Source organism: Protomyctophum bolini (genome assembly GCF_963924005.1).
Source record: "Protomyctophum bolini genome assembly, chromosome: 3".
NCBI lineage: Eukaryota > Metazoa > Chordata > Actinopteri > Myctophiformes > Myctophidae > Protomyctophum > Protomyctophum bolini.
This window is the reverse complement of record NC_137864.1, coordinates 7,662,681-7,685,957: the sequence shown is the minus strand read 5'-3', so window position 1 is coordinate 7,685,957 and position 23,277 is coordinate 7,662,681. Positions and strand designations below refer to the sequence as shown.

The window sequence follows — 23,277 nt, the reverse complement described above, 5'->3', positions numbered from 1 at the left end:
GTGGGGGCCATGGCTGCTGCTGTGGAGCTGAGGGCCCTGACATGCTGTGAATGCTGGACAACATAACGACATGCGACACATAATGTACAGTACAGTACGGCTCACCTTAACGACATGCGACACATAATGTACAGTACAGTACAGTACAGTACGGCTCACCTATAACGACATGCGACACATAATGTACAGTACAGTACGGCTCACCTATAACGACATGCGACACATAATGTACAGTACGGCTCACCTATAACGACATGCAACACATAATGTACAGTACAGTACGGCTCACCTATAACGTCATGCGACACATAATGTACAGTACAGTACGGCTCACCTTAACGACATGCGACACATAATGTACAGTACAGTACAGTACGGCTCACCTATAACGACATGCAACACATAATGTACAGTACAGTACGGCTCACCTATAACGTCATGCGACACATAATGTACAGTACAGTACGGCTCACCTATAACGACATGCGACACATAATGTACAGTACAGTACGGCCATGGCTGCTGGGGGGCTGAGGGCCATGGCTGCTGGGGGGCTGGGGCCCATGGTCGCTGCTGCGCCGATGGTGGCGGTGGAGCTGGGGAGGGGGACTCCGGTCCATCTCTGATGGCAGGGTGATCCGTGCTCAAAGGACCATGAAAGAATTGTATACTGTACGAAGGGGTTTGCTGGTTGTAGGCTATATCACCCTTACACCAGTGTGCCTATTAGAGAACCATGCAGGACCATAGTCGGCTTGTGGTTTCACATATATTTATTGAGGGTGACATGGAGTGATGATGGTTGAATTATATTAATGCATCAAGGTGGACACAATCAGGTTTCTACCTCTTCTCCCATTCAACATTTCTATTTTTTTTCTTCTATTTTCTATTAACATTTGGGTGCACATTGATTTGGGTGACTGACTATTGATAGGCTATGTACTGAAACAAGCTATTATGTGCATATAATATAATAAATAAATATAAATATAATAAAAGGCATTTGTGTTCCTGCTGTAGTATTCATGTTTCTAACTTCAGACAGCAGTAGTTGCAGAACATGTGAACCTATTGTTACATTCTAGGACTGATAATGAAAATGTCTCCGATTTGAGGTATAGTGCAGCATTTTGGCCACAGAAAGAGTAATCTTCAAGATAGAGAGGTCATCTTGGGCTTAAATTGAAGCTTAAGGATATGGGAAGTTTTCTATATACAAGTGAGGCAGTTATATTCACCCTAATGTGCTGGAAAATAACCATCTTTGTTGTTATTTGTTAAACGGACAGTGTATATTTTTGTGTTTCTGAGGATGATGTAGGTCATATTTAAGAATACAATGGTAGATAGCCCCAAAATCCTATTCTGATACTTACCCCTATGTGTCAGGATACTCCATGCCAAATTTCACACTTCCATGTGTATTTATGTAATTTTAGTGAATTTTTATTTGCCTTTACACAATTTCGCCAGAGCCATATACCAAAAAGGGGGGTTTGAGGTGATAACCACTAAAAAGCTACCAGTCAGCAAGGTCTATCATATCAAAACCTAATCTAGGGATGTATAGGAATAAAAAAATCACAACTAAACTTTGCCGCCTTTTCGGTACCGATATCTCGTCCGGCCCAAGGACTACTACATAAAGGCTTTAGTTGTACCACACAACTCTTAGCTTAGAGTGTATTTTTGCAAGTTGTAGTAATAATCACCCAGCCAGGCTATTGCCATAAACACCATTGCCATCAAATCAGTTTGTCAGTAAAGACACGGATGGCAATAAATGGATTGAAACATGATTTGGCAGTAGACTGACACATTCATCTCTCCATCTCTTCTTTAGTTATTGCACTCTTTGAATAACTCGGCATCGGTCTCATTTGTGCCGTAATATACGTTGTAGCTGCCAGGATTAGAAAAAAAATAAACGGGCACAGCACATGAAGCCAGCTGTATTTAACTGTGTCTCATCTTTGACTGACACACTCTCTCTCTCTCTCTCTCTCTCTCTCTCTCTTCCCATGTGTGTGTGTCTCTCTCTCTCTCTCTCTCTCTCTCTCTCTCTCTCTCTCTCTCCCCATGTCTCTCTCTCTCTCTCTCTCTCTCTCTCTCTCTCTCCCCCCCTGCTGACCCCGTCTCACCTGTTTTCACCTGAGCCCTAGTGATTGATGCATCGCTACTATTCAGCCGCGCAGCCGAGGACTTATCTGTGTCTCTCTAATTTCCTCCTCTCATCCAACTAATCTGTCCTCTGGCCTGTTGGCCAAGTTCTGCTGAGGATTAGATAACATGGCAGATAGGATAGGAGGAGGATGCCCGGCTCATTCTGTGCGTGCGTGTGCGCATGCGTGCGTGTGCGCATGCGTGCGTGTGCGCATGCGTGCATTCCAGGTGAAGAGAGTTGCGGGGTAAATGGAAAAAGTACCGTGCAACTCAGGTCTGGTTTACTAAGCATAATAGACTCTTAAGTGGTTTAACTGAAGTGATATTGATGAATTCCAAGTGTTCTGCGGTCAACCCTGGACTGGCCCTGTGGGTTTCCACCACGGCACCCACTTTGAGAAACCCTGGTCTAGATAACATGCTCATGCATGTGATGGTGTACTGTACTGTAAGCTGTTATTGGGAGGATCGGCGCACCTTGCCAGTGTTTCCAGTATACATACAACATCTGTGAGATTATCCTCGGCCCGCTGGTCACATGTTCAGAAACGCCTTCAGCATCACGGCGCAATTATTGCTCCATGCGTGTTCTCTCAATGAACACATGTGTTTCCAGTTTGGCATCATCTCATTATGAGAACCCTGTGTGTGTGTGTGTGTGTGTGTGTGCGTGTGTGTGTGTGTGCGTGTGTGTGTGTGTGCGTGTGTGTGTGTGTGTGTGTGTGTGTGTGTGTGTGTGTGTGTGTGTGTGTTCATCCATTCCATTCTGTATTGAGTTGAGTATACCGAAGTACCTGACGTCACTCGTTCATCCCATGGGTCGCAGAAGTTTTTCTCTATATGGGGAACGACTTCCGCGTTGGCATGGAGTCATGTCTGAAAGCCAGACATTGGAGGGGGATAGGGACCCTCAACAAACATCCAACCTAAAAGTATTCAGTAGCCTACTCTACAGAAATTACAACTCAGAGTTAAAAGTTAAATATAATATGTTTATTATTATAAACATGACGTCACCGCTCACACAACACATCTCTCTGTTTTTTGGACTATGAATAGGCCTTAAGGAGTATCAAAAAAGTACAGATCCTCAGAATCTGTACTTCTATAGTATAGAAGTACAGATTCTGAGGATCTGTACTTTTTTGATAATCTATACAGTACTCAATACTGTCCACCTCTGATGGAGAATAACATCGGATCATCTTAAAATCGTCTCATACTACAGTATAAGCATTGTCCAAAAATATACAAACTTTCCGGGCGACATTGTCGGGCAGGTGTCTCTGTATCGTTTACGATAGTCCAGTCACTCATATTTAATACAGTCTGTTTCAGGCGAAAATGTAGATTCAGCAGCGTTTTCTCGCAGTCAGTTGATTCATGATCAATATGAGTCAAACCGCTGGGATCATACATTTTGTTTATTTTTGACCGGGTGGCTGGTCATGAAAGGGACTCAATTGAGTCTCGTATTGGAGATTATTGATTGGCCATCAAATTATTGGCTCAGAATGTGACAAACAAGGAATGATCCCAGTGAATAACTTGTCCTCTGTCTGTCCTCCAGACGTGTCCTTCCTGTGTCCCCTCCATTCCTGGACCACGGGAGAAGACCTGGCCAAGGACATCCTCCAACACAGGTCTCATGCACTTTCACCCTAAAAATACACACCATGTACTGTACATGCCTACCGGCATGTACACTTAAGCCTCTCCAATTGATCCAGAATGCCGCATCACGCTTGGTCTTCAACCAGCCAAAATTCTCACATGTACAAAACACTGATGCTGGCATTCAAAGCAACCAAAGGTTTAAAAAGATTATGCATCCATGTTTTATACTTAGACTGCAAACATCAAACTAGCTAATAAAACATAACTTATTCACTAATAACTGTTTCCTGTGTGTGTGTGTGTGTGTGTGTGTGTGTGTGTGTGTGTGTGTGTGTGTGTGTGTGTGTGTGTGTGTGTGTGTGTGTGTGTGTGTGTGTGTGTGTGTGTGTGTGTGCGACTGTGCGTGCATGCGTGCGTGCGTGCCTGCCTGCCTGCCTGCGTGCGTGCAGAGCTGTGACAGAGGGCCGTCGCGGTTGGTCGGTGTGTCTGAAGGAACACGCCCAGTGGGTGGAGCTAGAGGGCTCAGACTACGTGATGGATCTCATGTCGGACCTGGAGCTTCCGGCTGACTTCCCCAAACGACCCAGCTACTTCATCATCAGTGCCCAGGAGCCGGCCCGGGTCCGACACAACGCTAGCATGTAAGACCCTAACCCTAAAGCAGTGGCTTTTAGTCCAATAATTAAATGGCAGAGGTTGGTCTGCTTTATTTTTTTTCTCAACTGATTCCGACAGGACATTGGGTCTATTAGCCAGGATAGAAAATATACCCTAATCTGCTCACTCATTTAGAACAACCTAAGAGGATTCTTCTTCTACTATTTATATTTCTTTCGACCCTTTTCTTATGAAGGCCCATTATTTTTTCTGCGTTTGAGCCACGGACCATCACCATTTGATGATGACATTTAGCCTCTCAGACCCAAAACGAAAGAATATTTTGTTGTCGTTGGATAAGACTTTGTCCACAATTTCATGCTGTATTGATGTTTAATAGGAGAGACAACAGGCAAACGTCAATCAAAATAAACATTCTAAATGTGTAGACTTCTTGTAAATTAAGTAATGCAGATTTTTAACAATAATTTTACTCCTGAGAGCGTAAAATGAAACCAAATGGACCCGGCTCTCAAGAGTTAAAGATCTATAAGGGTCAATTTGGTTACCAACTGGGGACCACCTGGAACCCCCTCAAGGCCTACTGGTGGTCCCCGGACCACTGGTCCACTTCTCTAATGAACAGATTCCGAGCTACGCTGCTGAATCTGTCAGCAGGGGCATTCAGAATGTCTATACATTAGTAGTGGGATTGAAAACATAGGTGCCACACCCAGAGGAAAACAAGGTGTGTGTGATTGTGCCATTGTTGTGTCTTATAGAAGCCTGTTGGGTAGTGGGTTCGATGAGGATGGCCCCGACACTGCTATGCCCAATGGATACGATGCATACACTCAAGGTACTGTAGTGTACACACGCACACACACACACACACACACACACACACACACACACACACACACACACACACACTACAGAGTTCAAGTTCAATTGCATGCATTTTCTTTCTCTCTTTGCAGACTTTGAGCCACAGCGGGGAATGGACCGTTATCTCGATAGCCTATTTGACCCTGCGCTCTCTGACGGAACCGGAGTAAGTTGCAAGCACACACACACACTGCAACACACACACACACACACACACGCACGCACGCATGGGCACCTACAGAATGTTTGGGCTCCCAAACTAATGGAACGAACTCTCCACTGCAATCAGAACTGCAGGCTCACTGCAGGCTCACTGCAGGCTCACTGCAGGCTCACTGCAGGCTCACTGCAGGCTCACTCGCAATCTTCCCCCGTAGTCTGAAAACTCACCTCGTCGGATTCCGCCTTAGCCCGCAGCCTCGACGACATTACAGGCTCATGCAAAGGCTAAAATATGTAGATTTAGAAAGCATGCTATGTAGACAGATGCCAGGTCATTATTGATATGGCATTCTATGGCATTTTATAGTGTTTATAGTTTAAATGTGCGGATATTCTGCTGATATAGACGGATGATATAGGTTCTTATAGTTTTACTTATGATCCTAGATGACTATTTCTATGCATTTGATGTATTACCTTGTGTTGTTCTTGCTTATTGTAAGTTGTCTCTCTGGATAAAGAGTGTCTGCTAAATGCCTAAATTGTTACCTATAGATGAAAGCAGATTAATGAGTGCCAGTATTGATATTGAGTATTGAATTGCAACTCTTGTCGTGACAAATCATGACAACACACACAATATTTTGGACCAAACAAATAATTACAAAGAAGATAAACAACAAAAAAAAGCCTGACGTTTTTTTTTCTACTTTTTAATTCTTTGTTTGGCCCGAAAAGAGTTGGCTTTGTCCACGGCGTAAACGTCTTTAAATAAATACTTTCTGAAAAGTCTATGAGGGAAATTAACGGGGGGTACTGCGCCCTGGGTGCATTTTCGCTTTTTTAATTCACTAATAAATTCACTATTAATCATTAATGTGTCAAATCGAGAAAAGGGCTTCGTTACGCCCTCCATATTATTATGCCTGTGTGAAAGTGGTAGTGATTGGTGCAGGGCCAGGCAGTGAGGAGCTACAGCAGTCACAGTGACACACAGACACACACACACACAGACACACACTCAGACATTGACTGAATTATAGTATGATTAGAAACCATATTATGGTGTAATTTGGTAGACAACTGTCAAGTTGAAGAAGGTCAATTTATGATGAACACTAAATAACTTCTGTAACTATTGAAGAAGGATGTGACTGATAATTGCATTTGAAATCAGCTCAGTGGCCTTGTGGTTAGAGTGTCCGCCCTGAAACTGGGAGGTCGGGGTTCGATCCCCGGCCGGGTCATACCAGAGACTGTAAAAATGGGACCCAGTGCCTCCCTGCTTGACACTCAAGCATCAAAGGGTTGGGGGTCAAATCTACTAATCAAATGATTCCCGAGCGTGGCACGGCTGCAGCTCACCGCTCCTTGGCTGCGGCTCACCGCTCCAAGAGATGCGGAGAACAAATTTCACTGCGGTAACGTGTGTGACAGATCATATGACTTTGACTTTGAAATCGCGTGTCTAGAAACATCCAACTTCCCTGCATAGAGTTTTGCCTGGGGGTCCTTCAGTGGGTTCTCTCAAGTAAAGTATACAAATGCCTCAAAATTGTACTTAAGTGCAGTGCTTAAGTAAATGTACTTAGTTACTTTCCACCACTGCACCCTCGGTCCTTTCCTGGGTCGGGTCGGGGGGACAGTGACACAGTGAGCGCTCTGAGCCGTGCTCAGATCGAGATCGGATGTGGCTGAACAGGCACTAGCATGTATCAGACAACCCGGCAGCAGCAGCAACCAGATTGCGTTACCCAGTTACCGTAACATGTCGTCACAGCCACTCGATCTCCGGGGTGATTTCCCCCTCCGCGCCCAGCCCGGGGGCGACACGACGGATCCTCTTACGCTGTGGATGGAACGGACACTGCTGGCCAAATGAAGCGCTTCACTATTTAATGAGACAACATGGCTATGCACGCGCACGCTGGGGGGAGGAAAAAAATCCCCGATTCACACCGCGTCGCATGACGACGCGATGACAATAGCACTGTTGCCACCAGGTCTATGAAAACAAGACCAATAGAAGGTGACTGTTATTATAGGCCACATGCGCACTTAAAACCTATATCCTGTCACGATGTGTGTCAGGTTGTGGACCCAGATGCAGAGCAAGCAGGCAGGCAGGTAAAGTCCAGAATTTATTAGAACAAAGAACACTTAACAGCTTACATGAGGACGAGGCAACAGCAGGACAAAACAGGCAGGAACACACAGTAACAACAAACTTTGATCTGGCAGTGTGAGAGCAGAAGTTGATAGTGAAGCAAACACAGGTGAGTGTCATCAGGCCACTGCAGGCTAACGACAGATGTTTCAAATGTTTCAAATTTTAAATGTTTTTGAAACATTAACAACACAAATCTGTGGACAAAGTCGTGTTATTCTGGGGGTCCTCGATTTGAATATGTTTGAGAACCACTCGTTTAAACAACATTATGGGAACTTCACACTTTAGAAAACGTGACCAAAGACAAGCTCAAAGTCGTTTGGAGCTTGCACGGCAGGCCGCATATATTAGGCTCCGCGGACACCCACACGGGGTGGAGGACTGCGTGTCTGTGTGAGTGTCACACACACACACACACACACACGCACGCACGCACGCACATCATAAAGCTCACATGCAGTGATTCATGTCTTTGATTTTGCATCCATGTTGTGATGCCATATGTACAAGCTCTGAGTTTTGCTCAGAAGCTGTCAGAACCTTAACATCTGGGACACCGCTCCACATGTCCCAAATCCTCCTCCCTCCTGGCTTTTACATCATCATTACATCACCTAATCATAGCAACATGAGTTAGACTTTAATATATTAGCGCCCCTCACTTCACACGGGTGTGATTTTTAAATATATATAGTGTTTACTGTTTAGACAGTTCTTGGTTTGGAAAGGAAGTCCCACACAGTGTCAGCAGTAGTTTATTAGATGACTGGAGAGGGAGTGACAACATTTCTCTCTATTTCGACCTTCATCAGGTATCTGAGCAACAGGTAATGGCAAAGATTGTTAATTTATTAAGATGGGCGAACTTCATTGGAGCCACTAGAGGTGAAATGGTACACAAAGCCCACAAAAAGCCTACAAAAAAAAGTAGGCGTGGTGACAACACTGACAAACGTCATGTGGATGAGCATTGAGAGACAGTTATGGAGAATTGTATTATTATTAAGCATTGGAACACATTTTATTTCACTTTTAATGTGTCCATTCATTTCATGTTATAATATTCACATGTTCTCATCTTAAATATGGGGCCAGAGCCCCCTATGTGTCGTCCGTCAAATTGCACATGGACAGAGAGACTCTTCCGGACTCTTCCGGGATAAAGAAAAGTCGATACTCGATAACAAAATAGATTTTCTCCTGATTTGTCTCGCTAAAAGAAGCCATTTTAGTATGAATATATTGGAAATATGGTGTGCCTTGTGATGATTGGGTCCAGTATTTAGTTAACTTAGAGTAAAGGAATGGATCATATAAGCTGTGTTCACTTCACTCTCCCAAATGAATAGACTCCAACATTCTTCCTGTCTCCTGCGGAGAGGTGGGTGGTAAAGTTGGCCTCTCTTGCTATTGGCCTCTTGGGTAATGGTATAGAGGAACTCAGAGAGGACCAATCAGACACACACGCCAGTCTGACATTGGTGGTACAGCTGGTAAAGGTGGACATTTTCAAATCCCTAGTAAATAAGTGACAAAAGAAAACTATGGCACAAAATTACATTTTTAGCCGTCAATGAAATAGATACATTACAATATACATAAACATTATAAATAAATGTAAAAGGTAATAGATGCTGGAGCCTTGTATATTGACCGCTTTTGATGTCATTTTTTAATTTTTTGGTCAGACCCTATAGTGTTTTCTCTGCACCTATTACCTTTTGTTTATGCATTCATCAATGCATATTCTAATCTATTTCATCGACACTAATATGTCAAAAAAAATTGTTTTCATTTGTTTACTATGGATTAAAAAAATACCACCTTTACCACCTGTGTGGGCTGTCCTCTCTCCATGGTAACAGACTGGCGTGTGTGTCTGATTGGTCCTCCTCGCCTCGCTGAGTTCCTCTATAGAACCGTTACCTGTTGCTTTTGTAACCAGATACCTGATGAAGGTCGTAATATAGAGCGAAATGTTGTAACTCCGTCTCCAGTCGTCTAATAAACTACTGCTATGAGTGAAGACAGGCTGTCGGAAGTTCCTTTCTTCTTCTCATTGTTCGCACTGTTTGCCTGCTCCGACGCACCTGTCCCTGCAGTTGTGCAAATTAAAGGACTCTTCCCTACAAAGGTTCTTGGTTGACCAATGATCCTAGGTTACAGTCTCTATGCATGTGTTGTATTTCATTGTGTTTACTTGTACCTTGCTTACTGTTACTCTAAATGCTTAAGATTTCTGTCTGTTTGTCTTTGTCTTTTTTGTTGTCTGTCTGTCTGTCTGTCTGTCTGTCTGTCTGTCTGTCTTCAGGACGTGGACCCAACCTCTGAGTTGACCAGCAGGCTGCGGGGGGGCGGTGGCGTGGGAAGAGGCTCGGGGGACGGACAGCCGGGGGGACAGAGCCCCCACCCTGGAGGTCAGTCTGGATAACGAGCACTATCTCTGGGTTTACATTCAAATGTAATATGAAGCCAATTCTCTGAAAGTTGGCCGGAGAAAATGCACTCATGCATGTTTTTCCATTAACTATACCCTCATGCGATATTAGCAGGTAATTCGTGAGATAAACATTAGCTCAAGTCAGGGGGTGCATATACTTAGTTTAGACTAGTCATTGGTTAGACATGGGTTAAGGTTAGGTTTAGGAGTGCTGCCCCGTGGGAGGTTAGGTTTAGGGTGAGGGTTTGAGATAGGTTGTAGCTGTCGGACTAATGACTGGTCTAACCAATGACATGGGGAAAGGCGCGTATTATTATACGTTAATTATAATTTGACAATCTTTCTATCCAAATATATATTTTTGGGAATGCCTTGTTGCCCATTGTGATGCACGCCCAGTACCACCCCACCCACCAGGGAACACTGTCAAAGAGCAGGCCCACTGTATTTAACTTGAGTCACGCAAATGGACCGCCTTGTTGAGCGAATGAGCTGTGATTGGTGTGTAGGAAAGCAATCAGCAGACTGACAGCTGATTACAGTTGAGGCGTGTATGGCCTCATACACACGTATCAAACGCATGTTCTGTGTTCTGTCTGTGTTTGATGGGCACCTCAATGCTTTTCCAATGGCAGTCACATGGTTTGACCAAACATTTGTGTCTGATGGGGGGAGGGGGGCAGCAATCCCATTGGAAAAGCATTGAGGCGGCCATCAAACACAGACAGAACACAGAACATGCGTTCTGTACGCGTGTATATGAGGCCTATGACTCCCGTGCCCTGCATGAACTAACGACATCCTTCATTTGTGTTATCTGTTCCAGCTGTGAGAGTCTTGCCTGTGGGCGGGGTGATGTCGCCGCCTATGCCGGGAGAGCTGATGTCACCACCTGCGTCGCGCGTCACTTCGCCACCTGCGTCACGGGTGACGTCGCCACCTCCGGGAGGAGTGAGGGTGATGTCACCACCACCTGCGGGAGGAGTGAGGGTGATGTCACCACCGCCTGCGGGAGGCGTGCCAACTGGTGTGTAACATAACAAGCAGGGCCGGATTCCCCAACGGTTTCCTATAAGAAGAATGCTGTTTATTGCAATTCTTCTCCAACAAAAAAGTGTGAATTTCCTAAATATCTTATAATGGAACAGTGGTTAATTTGAGCATTTTATTTTGAAGTTTCAGCCTCAAACCTCCAGGCTATGGGACGTAGTCTGTCTCATGCACGGACACATGCACGCAGCCACGCACATGCAGAGTGTTTGTTTACAAAGTGACAGAGAGACGGGGAACAAAGCCAGGGGCTTATATCTAACCAATCACAACCTCTATACATATTTTAGCGTGATGATTACGTTTTAAAACAAGTAATAAACTGTCTGGATGTCATCTTGAAGGAGATTAAAAACGTAGTTCTGTAGTAGTTCTGTAATCAAAACCACCTGTGTTTGGAGGACGTGCAGCAATGGGAATCAAACGGATGAGCTTCATTTTTTATTGGCTTTTATTGATGTGAGCCTCTACACGTCATCACGCAGCACGTTTTCGTTTAAAGGAAGTACCTAATTCAAATTATTTTGGCATCCATTGTTAGGTATGCCCATATGATGATGATTATGGTCTAAAATTGTGAAAATCGTATTTTTCATTTCACTGGGTCTTTAAGAAAGAGGACCAGAGGGTGTGTGTGTTCTTATATTTATTTCTGCCTTTTCTAATTGTCTTCTTGTGTCTCTCTCCCTCCCCAAAGATCCTCAGCAGATGATGCTGGCACAGCAGCAGCAGACTATCGCCACACAGCAGGCGGTCATCATGGTATGTAACGTCCTTCACTGACCGTTCACCTAATGGCCATTTTCGTCGTTTTTATGTCACATTCAGGGGTGGAAAACCTCACTCTCCACCCCACGCCATGGACATGAGAGCCAAATGGCTGCTGTTGTAATGGTCATTGTGCAATGTGAACATAATTAATGGCTTTTAATTTTCATAATTATTAAGCTTGGTTCAGCTTGATTTATCCAGGTACTATTTTTGGCTAGACTTTGCGAACGAGCCTGCACTTTAAAATGTATTAAAAATGCAACGACAATGTGAGTTTGACAAATAAATAAAGCCGCAAGAATGTAGCCAGGCTAACAGGAAAGTGTGTAATAATTATCTATCTCAAGCAAGTCTCAAATCAAGTACTCGATTTTGTAACCCATTTTTCACCCCTGTGTCAATCATCTATTGTGATCCTGGGCTCTACACACCCTCCGCCAACCTAGTCCCCCATATACGGGGGACATGGGGAGAGCAACGGACTTGAACTCATGCTTCCTTCATGCCTGAGTGTCCAAGTTGCTCCTTTACACCTGACAGGGGGGAGTTTCCCTGGTTGGACGTACTGTAGCGTGTGGAAGGAACACGTTATTCCAACCAGTTCCTTTCCCCTCCATCAGGCTACTCTTGTGTTTTTAACACAAGCAAGGTTACATTTTCACTATGATTTGTAAAGACATCAAGTTCCTACATTTGATTTGTTGTTGTTGTTGTTGTTGTTTTTCTCAGGCGCAGCAGGCCACCATGCACGCAATGACCAACATAACCAGCCCCCCCACGTCGCCCATCATCAGCCCCCCCACCAGCCCTCTACTGGGCTACGCCCCCAGTGCGTATAACGCCTACTCCCCCATACCGCCCAGTCCCTACGCCAACATCCCCCCCAGCCCCTATGCCAACATCCCTCCCAGCCCCTACCACCCTACGGGCGACCTGCCTCCCAGCCCCTACCCTCCTGCCGCAGCCCACCCCCAGGGGGGGCAGCCCCATCAGCCTCAAACCCCCCGACCCAATAATACCCAGCCTCAACCCGACCCCAGCAGTCCTGCAGTCCAGCAGCCCCGTGAAACCAAACCCAGCAAAGTTAAGTCGGAGCAACACAAAGATAGCCCACAGGTCAGTTTTACTTATACTTTCCAATATTTACAGCAATATTTTGACTCCCCTAAAGTAGTCCAGAGGTGCCACAGAATGCCTATATTTGGAATTTATCAATATCACTTAGTAAAACGGACCCTAGTTGCACTGTCCTTGGTGTGTTATTTTTCCATGTACACTAAATCTCTTCACCGAAAGTATAGGCTAGCAGATCTATAAGCTTACAACGTATCACAATGTTACGTTCACACCAAATATAAAAAAATAAATACAATGGTGAACGATATAGTTGTAAAGTAGTGCTCAGTGTGAATGGCCCTTTTAAGTCACATTTTCTGGTTTCCGGGCCTACTTGAATATCTTGAACGCGTTCGTGATGGCCGGCCCACCCGTCCTGACCACTTAAAACGCGTGCATATTCAGAGCATGTTGTTCTGGCCTTGGATCGGCGGAACCATAAGTTCTTATTCATCAGTATCACAGTGAAAACACATTTTCCAAAGGTTTTAAAGAAAGAAAAAGAAAAACACCATGACATTTGGGGTGCCCACGTGCAGTACCATTGCGTCGTACCAGTGGACCCACTGCTTGGCCCATTTTATATAGCGCCATTATCCAGGGCACTTTACAGTGTGCACTATACATTCACACACTGAAGACAGGGGGAACCATGCAAGGCACCAACCTGCTCATCAGGAGCAGTTAGGGGTTAATTTTGACACTAATCTGAAGACTAGAAGAATTTATTTTCCCATGGGTTCCGACCGACACTTCGACACTAACTCTCTGGGAGTGGGAACGTTCTGGTCGGCATATTTAAATGTACAAACTTGCCCGATGGTAAATATCATGGCGCATGCAGTAGAGCCATGTGGATACTGTTGTCATGGTAGTAATACAGTCTCTTTGTGGCTTTAATCCCCATGAAGGCCAAGTCTGGCCACGACAGTGTTCCAAGGAAGAAGGCTCCAGCCATACCCATAAACAAGGAACCAGCCAAGAAGTTTGGTAAGGAAGGGACGGACAGACAGACAGACAGACACCCAGCCAGACAGACACCCAGCCAGCCAGCCAGCCAGCCAGACAGACAGACAGACAGACAGACAGACAGACAGACAGACAGACAGACAGACAGACAGACAGACAGACAGACAGACAGACAGACAGACAGACAGACAGACAGACAGACAGACAGACAGACAGACAGACAGACAGACAGACAGACAGACAGACAGACAGACAGACAGACAGACAGACAGACAGACAGACAGACAGACAGACAGACAGACAGACAGACAGACAGACAGACAGACAGACAGACAGACAGACAGACAGACAGACAGACAGACAGACAGACAGACAGACAGACAGACAGACAGACAGACAGACAGACAGACAGACAGACAGACAGACAGACAGACAGACAGACAGACAGACAGACAGACAGACAGACAGACAGACAGACAGACAGACAGACAGACAGACAGACAGACAGACAGACAGACAGACAGACAGACAGACAGACAGACAGACAGACAGACAGACAGACAGACAGACAGACAGACAGACAGACAGACAGACAGACAGACAGACAGACAGACAGACAGACAGACAGACAGACAGACAGACAGACAGACAGACAGACAGACAGACAGACAGACAGACAGACAGACAGACAGACAGACAGACAGACAGACAGACAGACAGACAGACAGACAGACAGACAGACAGACAGACAGACAGACAGACAGACAGACAGACAGACAGACAGACAGACAGACAGACAGACAGACAGACAGACAGACAGACAGACAGACAGACAGACAGACAGACAGACAGACAGACAGACAGACAGACAGACAGACAGACAGACAGACAGACAGACAGACAGACAGACAGACAGACAGACAGACAGACAGACAGACAGACAGACAGACAGACAGACAGACAGACAGACAGACAGACAGACAGACAGACAGACAGACAGACAGACAGACAGACAGACAGACAGACAGACAGACAGACAGACAGACAGACAGACAGACAGACAGACAGACAGACAGACAGACAGACAGACAGACAGACAGACAGACAGACAGACAGACAGACAGACAGACAGACAGACAGACAGACAGACAGACAGACAGACAGACAGACAGACAGACAGACAGACAGACAGACAGACAGACAGACAGACAGACAGACAGACAGACAGACAGACAGACAGACAGACAGACAGACAGACAGACAGACAGACAGACAGACAGACAGACAGACAGACAGACAGACAGACAGACAGACAGACAGACAGACAGACAGACAGACAGACAGACAGACAGACAGACAGACATCCATCCATCCATCCATCCATCCATCCATCCATCCATCCATCCATCCATCCATCCATCTTTATCTGTATCTGTATCTGTGTGTGTGTGTGTGTGTGTGTCCTGCTTGTGTGTCCAGCCCCGGTGGTAACAACGCCTGTGAAAACCGCTACTGGTGAGGTAGTGAAGTGTTCAGTTGTCCCTTCAGACCCCATCCTCTCCAGCAGCCAAGATATCAAGGGTAAGAACCCCTTGTTTCATATTCTGACCTGAGCTGTGACTGTGTTGTGTGTGGATAATATAGTATTAATTGTTATATATATATATATATATATATATATATATATATATATATATATATATAAAACAACTATACTATTAAACCTGTGCTCAATCACCCAATAAGAAACGTATATTTGAAAAAGGGTGTAATAAAAAAAATGAGTGTATATTATTATAACTGCTGTTTAAAACATCCACGCCTCAATCTGAACACACGGTGCGAGGAAGATGCACGCTTGAGGCGCTCAGCCTGTATTTTATGGATTTTATCTCCTCACGTATAACCGTGGCTCCAATGCACTGACAAACTCAATTAGCTTGTTCCTTAATGTTGGTTGACGGACGTGTAAAGTGACAGAGAATGCACGGGCGGTAAGTCCTCCTAGACTCTGGAGTCCAAGGACATGATGAGAGTACGGGTAATTTAATTGCATCTGTTGACTAGAGCCTGGCCATTGTCAGATTGTTCGGTCCCATGATGCCAATACCAATTTTGGAGAGTTCTAGCCCACCAATTCTTTGTCAAAAAGGGCAAGCTCACATGCACGTCACATTGTGATGTGGTTGTGTCAGCTTGTTTTAAAATGTTCAGCAAAAATGAAATGCCTAAGATATTGACACAAGGTGACACAACTAAATAAGTTGAGAACCAACCTTTTGTTTGGTTGCTTGAAAACATTGAGGATTTGCAAAAACTAGAGCTGTTTATTTTTGCGGCTTCTCTTTGAAAATTATATGAGGCGTATTGCGTTGTGCTTGAAATGTACTGTAATTCTGCAAACTGTTATTACATATTTAAATCAATCAAAAGGCATTGCTCTCAGACGTACAGTATGACAGGCTGAGAAAGGTAGGAAGATAGGAAAGCAAAAGACAACTTACCATGATGAATAGTTGTTGATAGAGGTCAGTGTGGGCATGACAGTTTCCCGTTGCGGGCCGCCTATTGGGCAACCACGCAATATGCATAAATATATAAAGTCTAATCAAAGTTTTAAATAATAACATATTGTTGTTTGATGTGCTTCTATCCTCCCATGCTTGACTTTCTTATAAAGAAATCATCACCAGATATAACTCACCGCCTCCACCACCAGAAGTTCTGCCACCTGGCAAGAGGTGAGCTTAACTACAATGATATGTGACTACATTTGACTGAGGGACTGCCATTGGATTTTTTTTTAGCGTCTGCCTGTGCTATTAAGTCATTAAAATCTCCACTGGTGAAAAGCTGTAATTTGTACGATGGCAGTCTCTCAGTCAAATCTGGTCACATATGCTTGTACTACTTTACCATAATAAGGCCTAGGACATTAAGGACAAACACATTTTGTGGCAGACTAGCTAGTAGAATGAAAATGTGGGTGGTATGATGGTTGCTCCCTCTATTTGCTCTACTATAGTGCTGTGGCTGTGGGTGTCACTCACTCAGTGAAGTATGCAGACTGTACAATATTTTTGACATGTACTGTAGCATTCGCTGGCCATGTATTTTGCCATTTGTTTCTGATATAGAGTGATATAGAAGTGTACAAAGACAATTTCACCAAGGGATATGGCTATTATGCCATACCTATCAACCGGTCAGATTACAAGTTTTACAAAGTTAAATTATCCTTCATTAATCCTTTGTTATTAAAGTGTGAGACTGGTGTGAATCTGTACAGGAGACCAGAGGGTAAGTTTAAAAAGAAGCAGACGCCTCGTGATGAAGCCTTACATATCCTGAAACCCCAGATGGACAACCCTCCTGCTCCACAGGTACACACGCACGCACGCAGTCTTTTGAATAAAATTCCATTTAGTTTTAGTCATATTTTAGTCATCTGAAATGTTTTTGTTTTATTCTAGTATTAGTTATAGCCCTTGCATGATGGCATCGTAATGGCTGCTTTTACACTTGCATGGTTGCATGCTGAAAGCATGCAATGTGATGTGTGATGTATGATGTATGATGCTTTTTTGTTCTTGCTTAATGTAAGTCGCTCTGAATTAAGAGCGTCTGCTAAATGCCTAAATTGTAAATTGTAAAGCTCACCATGTATTGTGTTGCAACGCATCTGGTGGGTTGTCCTCTGAGTGACTAACAGTAACTGTGTCTCTGCCCTGCAGCCCAAACGTCCTACACAACCTCCTCCTCCGAAACCTACCGCGAAACCTGCCGCGAAACAGACACAATTCAAAACCCAGACTCGCCAGAAGAAAGGACCGGAACGCCCTGTCCCCATACCTCCTCCAGGTACGTACAGCACACGCACGCACGCACGCACGCACGCACGCACGCACGCACGCACGCACACACACACACACACACACACACACACCCCACACACATTTGTATTACTATACTTGTGAGGACCTCTAATGATTTTAGGACGCCATTGAAATTTGCCGAACAATAGCCAAAAAGATTGCAGATCTACAAACCGACACCAGCACACAACTAAGTATAAATTTAACCCTAAATCGAAGGGCCTGATCCTAACACTAACCCCAACCGGGAAAATGGCCCTCTCAAAGTTTATTTCTCATATTCTATTCCTTACTTGTGGTACAATACAGTAATACCGTACCGTAATACCATATTAATGAAATAAGTTACCAGTGGATTGCACATACGATTTGTTCACGCAATAAAGCTGCTGTTCAAACCACTGTTACACCCACGGCCAGGCAAACCATACATGAGCATTGGGAGCAACACCACCACCAGAGTCAGACTTCTGAACAGTGTTTATCCAGCAGCAAGGAAATCAATCCTACACAGGCAAACAACTCAAAAAGGGGAACTTGGAATTTGGAATCCAAATAACAGGCAAAGGTCAGGATGCAAGAAAGTGGCACAATTAACAAGGCAATTCAGTGTGCTTTACACAGATGATCAAGCAAAGGAAACACAATTATACAATTATAGTTATACATTGGGATGTATAAAACAAAAAAAGTAAAGAAAAATGTATATACTGATAGGCCTACCTGTAGTATACATTGCCGCTGCCTATAGTGCATAGGCAGTGGCAAACAGAAAGGTCTTTACTTGTGTTTTTGAGTGGCATTCTGCAGGCCTGCAGTTTTCTGGGAGTTTGTTCCAGATTTGTGGTTCATAAAAACGAAATCCTCGAGGATTTCATGGCTTACGAAATTGTGTGGCAGTAAAGCATTCCAACACAGGAACAGGCAAATAACAGGCAAAGGTCAGGCAGGAACAAAGTGCTTCGTTCCAGAGATGTAAGACAGGGAACCAGACACACACAGACTATACTAAGTACATAACTCATACCAAGACTGTGAAGACATGTAGGAAACAACCAGGGGTGTACTGTGTATATATATATATTTTATCCAGTAGTATGCCTACTATTAACCCACACAATTTATACCAAATATATACCACATTTTATTCTATGTAGTGTTGTCATATGCATGTCCTCGCAGAGGTCACCTCTGTAATTGTTTCCACCAGGCCAAAGGCATGGGGAGAGACTATGTTTTGCACTCCGTGTGTGTGTGTGTGTGTGTGTGTGTGTGTGTGTGCGTGTGTGTGTGTGTGTGTGTGTCCGTCCATGTGTGTGTCCGTCCGTCCGTCTGCGTACATGCCGAATTTTTCGGACACAAATTTTCCAGAACGGCCTGTTATAGCGCCACAAGGAGACTTTTGTAAAACACATTTTTTTATATTACTCCTCCAGATTCTGTCCAAAAATCCTGCAAATCGTTACACACTATGGCCCTCATTTATCAACCGTGCGTACGCCAAAATATGGGTGCACGCCGAAATTGCCGACATTTTCGACATTTACCATTTCTGGCAAAGCTTGAAATTGAACTTGACAACGTTCAAAACCCACGTCTGCTCGGGAGCTGTCTTACGCTTTTTCCTTGGCTGTTTTTCTGTCTTACACAAGCGGAGCAGCGTTGTCTGAACTGCTGACACGCTGTCACAGGCATCTAAACATAATGTTTTCACTCCTAAAATGTTAATATAAAACGGTATGTGTATGTAAAAAAAAGGGAGAGATTTCCAACTTTACAAGTAATTAAAATCGCGCAATTAAAAACAATATAACATGTTTACAATGTATTAGTTTGTGCTTAATCAAACAGTGCTTTACTGGCCTTGTTATGCAAGCGCACTTCTGAGATGATTTTGGAGCGCATGCAGTGATGCGGCATATGTGATTATAATATTATTTAAAAAAAAAACATAAATGGACTGCACGCCTTTACTTCCAAGTGACAATGACAAGCATACAGCTTGCCTATTTGTAGTAAGTACTAGCAGGCTATAGGCGTAAGGGGCTTAATCATTCACCATTTAAATAAGTGTAATAATTAGACAGGTTTTGACAGTTTTGACAGTTCAGATAAAAGCGAGATCATTTTCGGGGGTCGGGAGGACGGGACCGCGGCGTGCGTCACCAGCACACATGCAAGCGGCAAGCCTTCATCCATATGTTTATGATTCGTTCATCAATGATCAAATCACTACATAAACGTTGATTATGACTGCCTTGACGACATCTATCTCTCATGCAGGCATCACTGAGTCATCCACAGGACTTTAATATCACAGCAGTGCGCAGTATCACGCCTTCGCCGTGCACTGCGCATGAATGGGTAAAATGTATATAGGCCAGCCTACAAACTAATTCCATTCATGGCGATGCGATGTCGATGTACGTGTCATGTAGGTGCGTGCGTGCCTGCGTGGACATGACAGCAAGGCAAGCGAGGTGAGAGGGAAACAGACAGGGTAGGCCTACAACTTTATTTAATTCATGCAGGTGTTCGTTCTTTATTTATTTAACAAGACACCAGTTAGTTGGGCTTGCAAGTTGCGTGTGCTTCTGTGTATGTGTGTGTGTGTGTGTGTGTGTGTGTGTGTGTGTGTGTGTGTGTGTGTGTGTGTGTGTGTGTGTGTGTGTGTGTGTGTGTGTGTGTGTGTGTGTGTGTGTGTGTGTATGAGAGAGGTGGGTGAGGCGGGCAGCAAGGCACGGGAGAAACGTTTTTCCCATGGTTCCCACAGGTCGTATTTCATGTGTTCAGTCGCAAAAACGAGGGCGAGGCTTGATTTCATAGGGCGTGCCAGATAGATTTCAGCCGTCACATTTATTAACGTCAGAACGAAATTAAGGAAGGATCAGCTGTTTGCGATCACTTTATAAATGCCGTGGCGACGTGGGTGTACTACGAAACCTGCACTCGAATCTGTGGCAGAATTTACACTCGATTGATAAATGAGGGCCTAACTCTATAGTCATGTGTTCAAGACGGATTAGGATTCCATCCTAATTGGCTAACATAAATTTGCAGGATTGGCCCGTTTAGAAGGGAAAAAAAGCCTCAAATCATGAAAGCAGTGTGCAATTTATTTGAAATCTTTCACAGACTTTCCTACTAGGCTGAGAATGATATCCCACCCTTTTCACATTGGCCTGTTATTGCGGATTAGGTGGATTAGGTGGATTTTTTTTGAACAAAATGCCTCAAATCATCCAATTCCCATCCAAGGCGTAAGAAGAAATTGCACCCTTTTCACATTGGCCTATTATAGCGGGGGAGCCTCTCCACCAGGAGGCCACAACCTGACCTCCCCTGGTGGAGACCTGTGCCCCGAGGGGCACTTTATCTAGTTTTGTGCATGAATCCATCAGCCACTGGTACCCAAACCATCTCCTTTTTTTGGGGATATTCTACTGTTTAGGTTCTTGCATTACCTATATGATCCTAGATGACACTAGTATGCATTTGATACATTTGATACATTGTGTTTTCCTTGTTTACTGCAAATCGCTCTGGATTAAGATTAAGAGAAATGGTTTGGACTGCTTCAGAACATCTGACAGTATGCCTACACCTCTACTACTTAGCAGGTCACACAATAGACCATTGATAATATGCATCCAGCCAGGGCCATTCCTGCGTTCATTCACGCTGTTCACGCTCGTCACCACTCGTCAGCTTTTGTAAGCTAACGTTTGTTTTATTTTGTTTTGTTTTTTATACGTGACGTTTCCATGCATGTCCTGGCACATTTTTGATATAAAATAGGGCTGAAGTGGTTATGTTGCAGGTTCGTGCAGTTTAAACATTTTAGGCCATAAATTCCTCTGAATAAAGCACTTCAATAATATGCATGGTTTTGAATTATTAGCTTTAATTACTTAATTTATACCACACATTCAAAGACATTCAAAGGCATTCAGATGAATTGCTTTCTCTCCTGCATAATACTAATGCAGGTTATCATCGCACAGAATTATATATATATTTATATGGAGATGTTACATGGATATTATTGTGATCAATGGGGGTTGCAGTTCCCAGAGAGCTCCCAGTGGAGACAGAGAGCATCCAGACAAAACTTCACCAGAGCACCAATGAGGAGCATTACACCTACACCAACGTTCCCTGGAGGATCATGCTCAGGAAGGAGGTAGTGCACGCAAACACACACATGCACACGCACGTAAGCACACACGCCGTGCACACACACACACACGATTGGCATGCTACTGTAAAGTGACTGTTTTTTCATCTCCAGGTGTTTTATCCCAAAGACAGTTTCAACCATCCCCTGGTGCTTGACCTTATTTTCAAACAGGTACATTATGATATGAATGTACTGTAAAGGTGGATAATAATTTACGTATCAATGTTCATAAATTATCTCTCTTTCAAGGTTTAATTTATTCTTATTGTACTGCTAGTTACACCGGTTACAGAAACAGTCTCCTCTCCTCTCCTCTCCTCTCCTCTCCTCTCCTCTCCTCTCCTCTCCTCTCCTCTCCTCTCCTCTCCTCTCCTCCAGATAGTGAACGACACTCTATCGATGGCATGTGTTCGCATCACCCAGGACGAAAGGCAGAAAATGAAGTCTTTGTTTGGTAGGTCAAATAGATGTTTGTATTCAAGATGCACCTTCACTTCCTATAAGCACTGACGTTTAAACATGGTGTGTGTGTGTGTGTGTGTGTGTGTGTACCGAATGTGTCATGGATCTATATCAGCATGCGCATAGCTCATCTATTAAGCATGCTGAATAATGATGATAAGGATGTTAGGGAGCTAGCCAGATCTTCCCTGTTCCTCGATATGAGGAGACGCAAGGTCCCCTTAGCCAGGGAGCCACAGCCCCACTTCCTTGGGTTCAAAAGGAAACCCAGTGGGAAACTGGACACTCGCTCCCCAGGCTTCGGTGTCTCGTCAGATTGGCCGGATCTGAACGACCTCTGCATCCAAGCCGGTGTGTCCCTGGAGTGGGCGCGGCCTGACTCTGAGACTGTGGAGGTCTCTGAGGACATAATAACTGACCTTCTCACCTCTGTTAGAGCAACAGTGACCTACAGCGGACACACCCACCTGTTGACACCTAAGGGTGCCCGGCGGACCCTGTTGGATATGTTCCAACATCGGCAACAACAACACTGGACTGGACTCAAACTCCAGGGGAAACTGGCTTGTCTTCCCCATGCTGACCACTCTGTTTCCCATTCATTTATAAGGAACACTGCTCTCAATGAGGACATTATCACCTTTACAGTAAAAGCCAGGCTACAGATCCTTCCCACCAAACTCAACCTCTCCCTCTGGTTTCCCTCCACCCATGCACCTCATTGCTTGCATCACACCACAGGGCTTGTTACAGAAACCATGTCACACATTCTGAATGGCTGTTTTGCCTATAAAGGGCTTTACATAGCACGCCA

General features: G+C 44.4%; 1 protein-coding gene across 1 annotated transcript in view; it reads left to right on the top strand.

Annotated features, from left to right (window-relative positions):
* Positions 1 to 23,277, top strand: part of myo15ab (myosin XVAb) — a gene marked incomplete at both ends in the record, with an annotated part of 122,408 nt that overhangs the window by 71,232 nt on the left and 27,899 nt on the right. The window contains 16 exons of the mRNA XM_080758870.1: positions 3,737 to 3,809; positions 4,233 to 4,424; positions 5,163 to 5,239; positions 5,361 to 5,434; positions 9,912 to 10,017; positions 10,867 to 11,067; positions 11,788 to 11,852; positions 12,591 to 12,977; positions 13,889 to 13,967; positions 15,426 to 15,527; positions 16,627 to 16,687; positions 17,236 to 17,329; positions 17,681 to 17,807; positions 21,889 to 22,004; positions 22,113 to 22,172; positions 22,380 to 22,455. Coding sequence (XP_080614996.1) covers positions 3,737 to 3,809; positions 4,233 to 4,424; positions 5,163 to 5,239; positions 5,361 to 5,434; positions 9,912 to 10,017; positions 10,867 to 11,067; positions 11,788 to 11,852; positions 12,591 to 12,977; positions 13,889 to 13,967; positions 15,426 to 15,527; positions 16,627 to 16,687; positions 17,236 to 17,329; positions 17,681 to 17,807; positions 21,889 to 22,004; positions 22,113 to 22,172; positions 22,380 to 22,455 — 1,890 coding nt within the window. The remainder of the gene's footprint in view (positions 1 to 3,736; positions 3,810 to 4,232; positions 4,425 to 5,162; positions 5,240 to 5,360; positions 5,435 to 9,911; positions 10,018 to 10,866; positions 11,068 to 11,787; positions 11,853 to 12,590; positions 12,978 to 13,888; positions 13,968 to 15,425; positions 15,528 to 16,626; positions 16,688 to 17,235; positions 17,330 to 17,680; positions 17,808 to 21,888; positions 22,005 to 22,112; positions 22,173 to 22,379; positions 22,456 to 23,277) is intronic.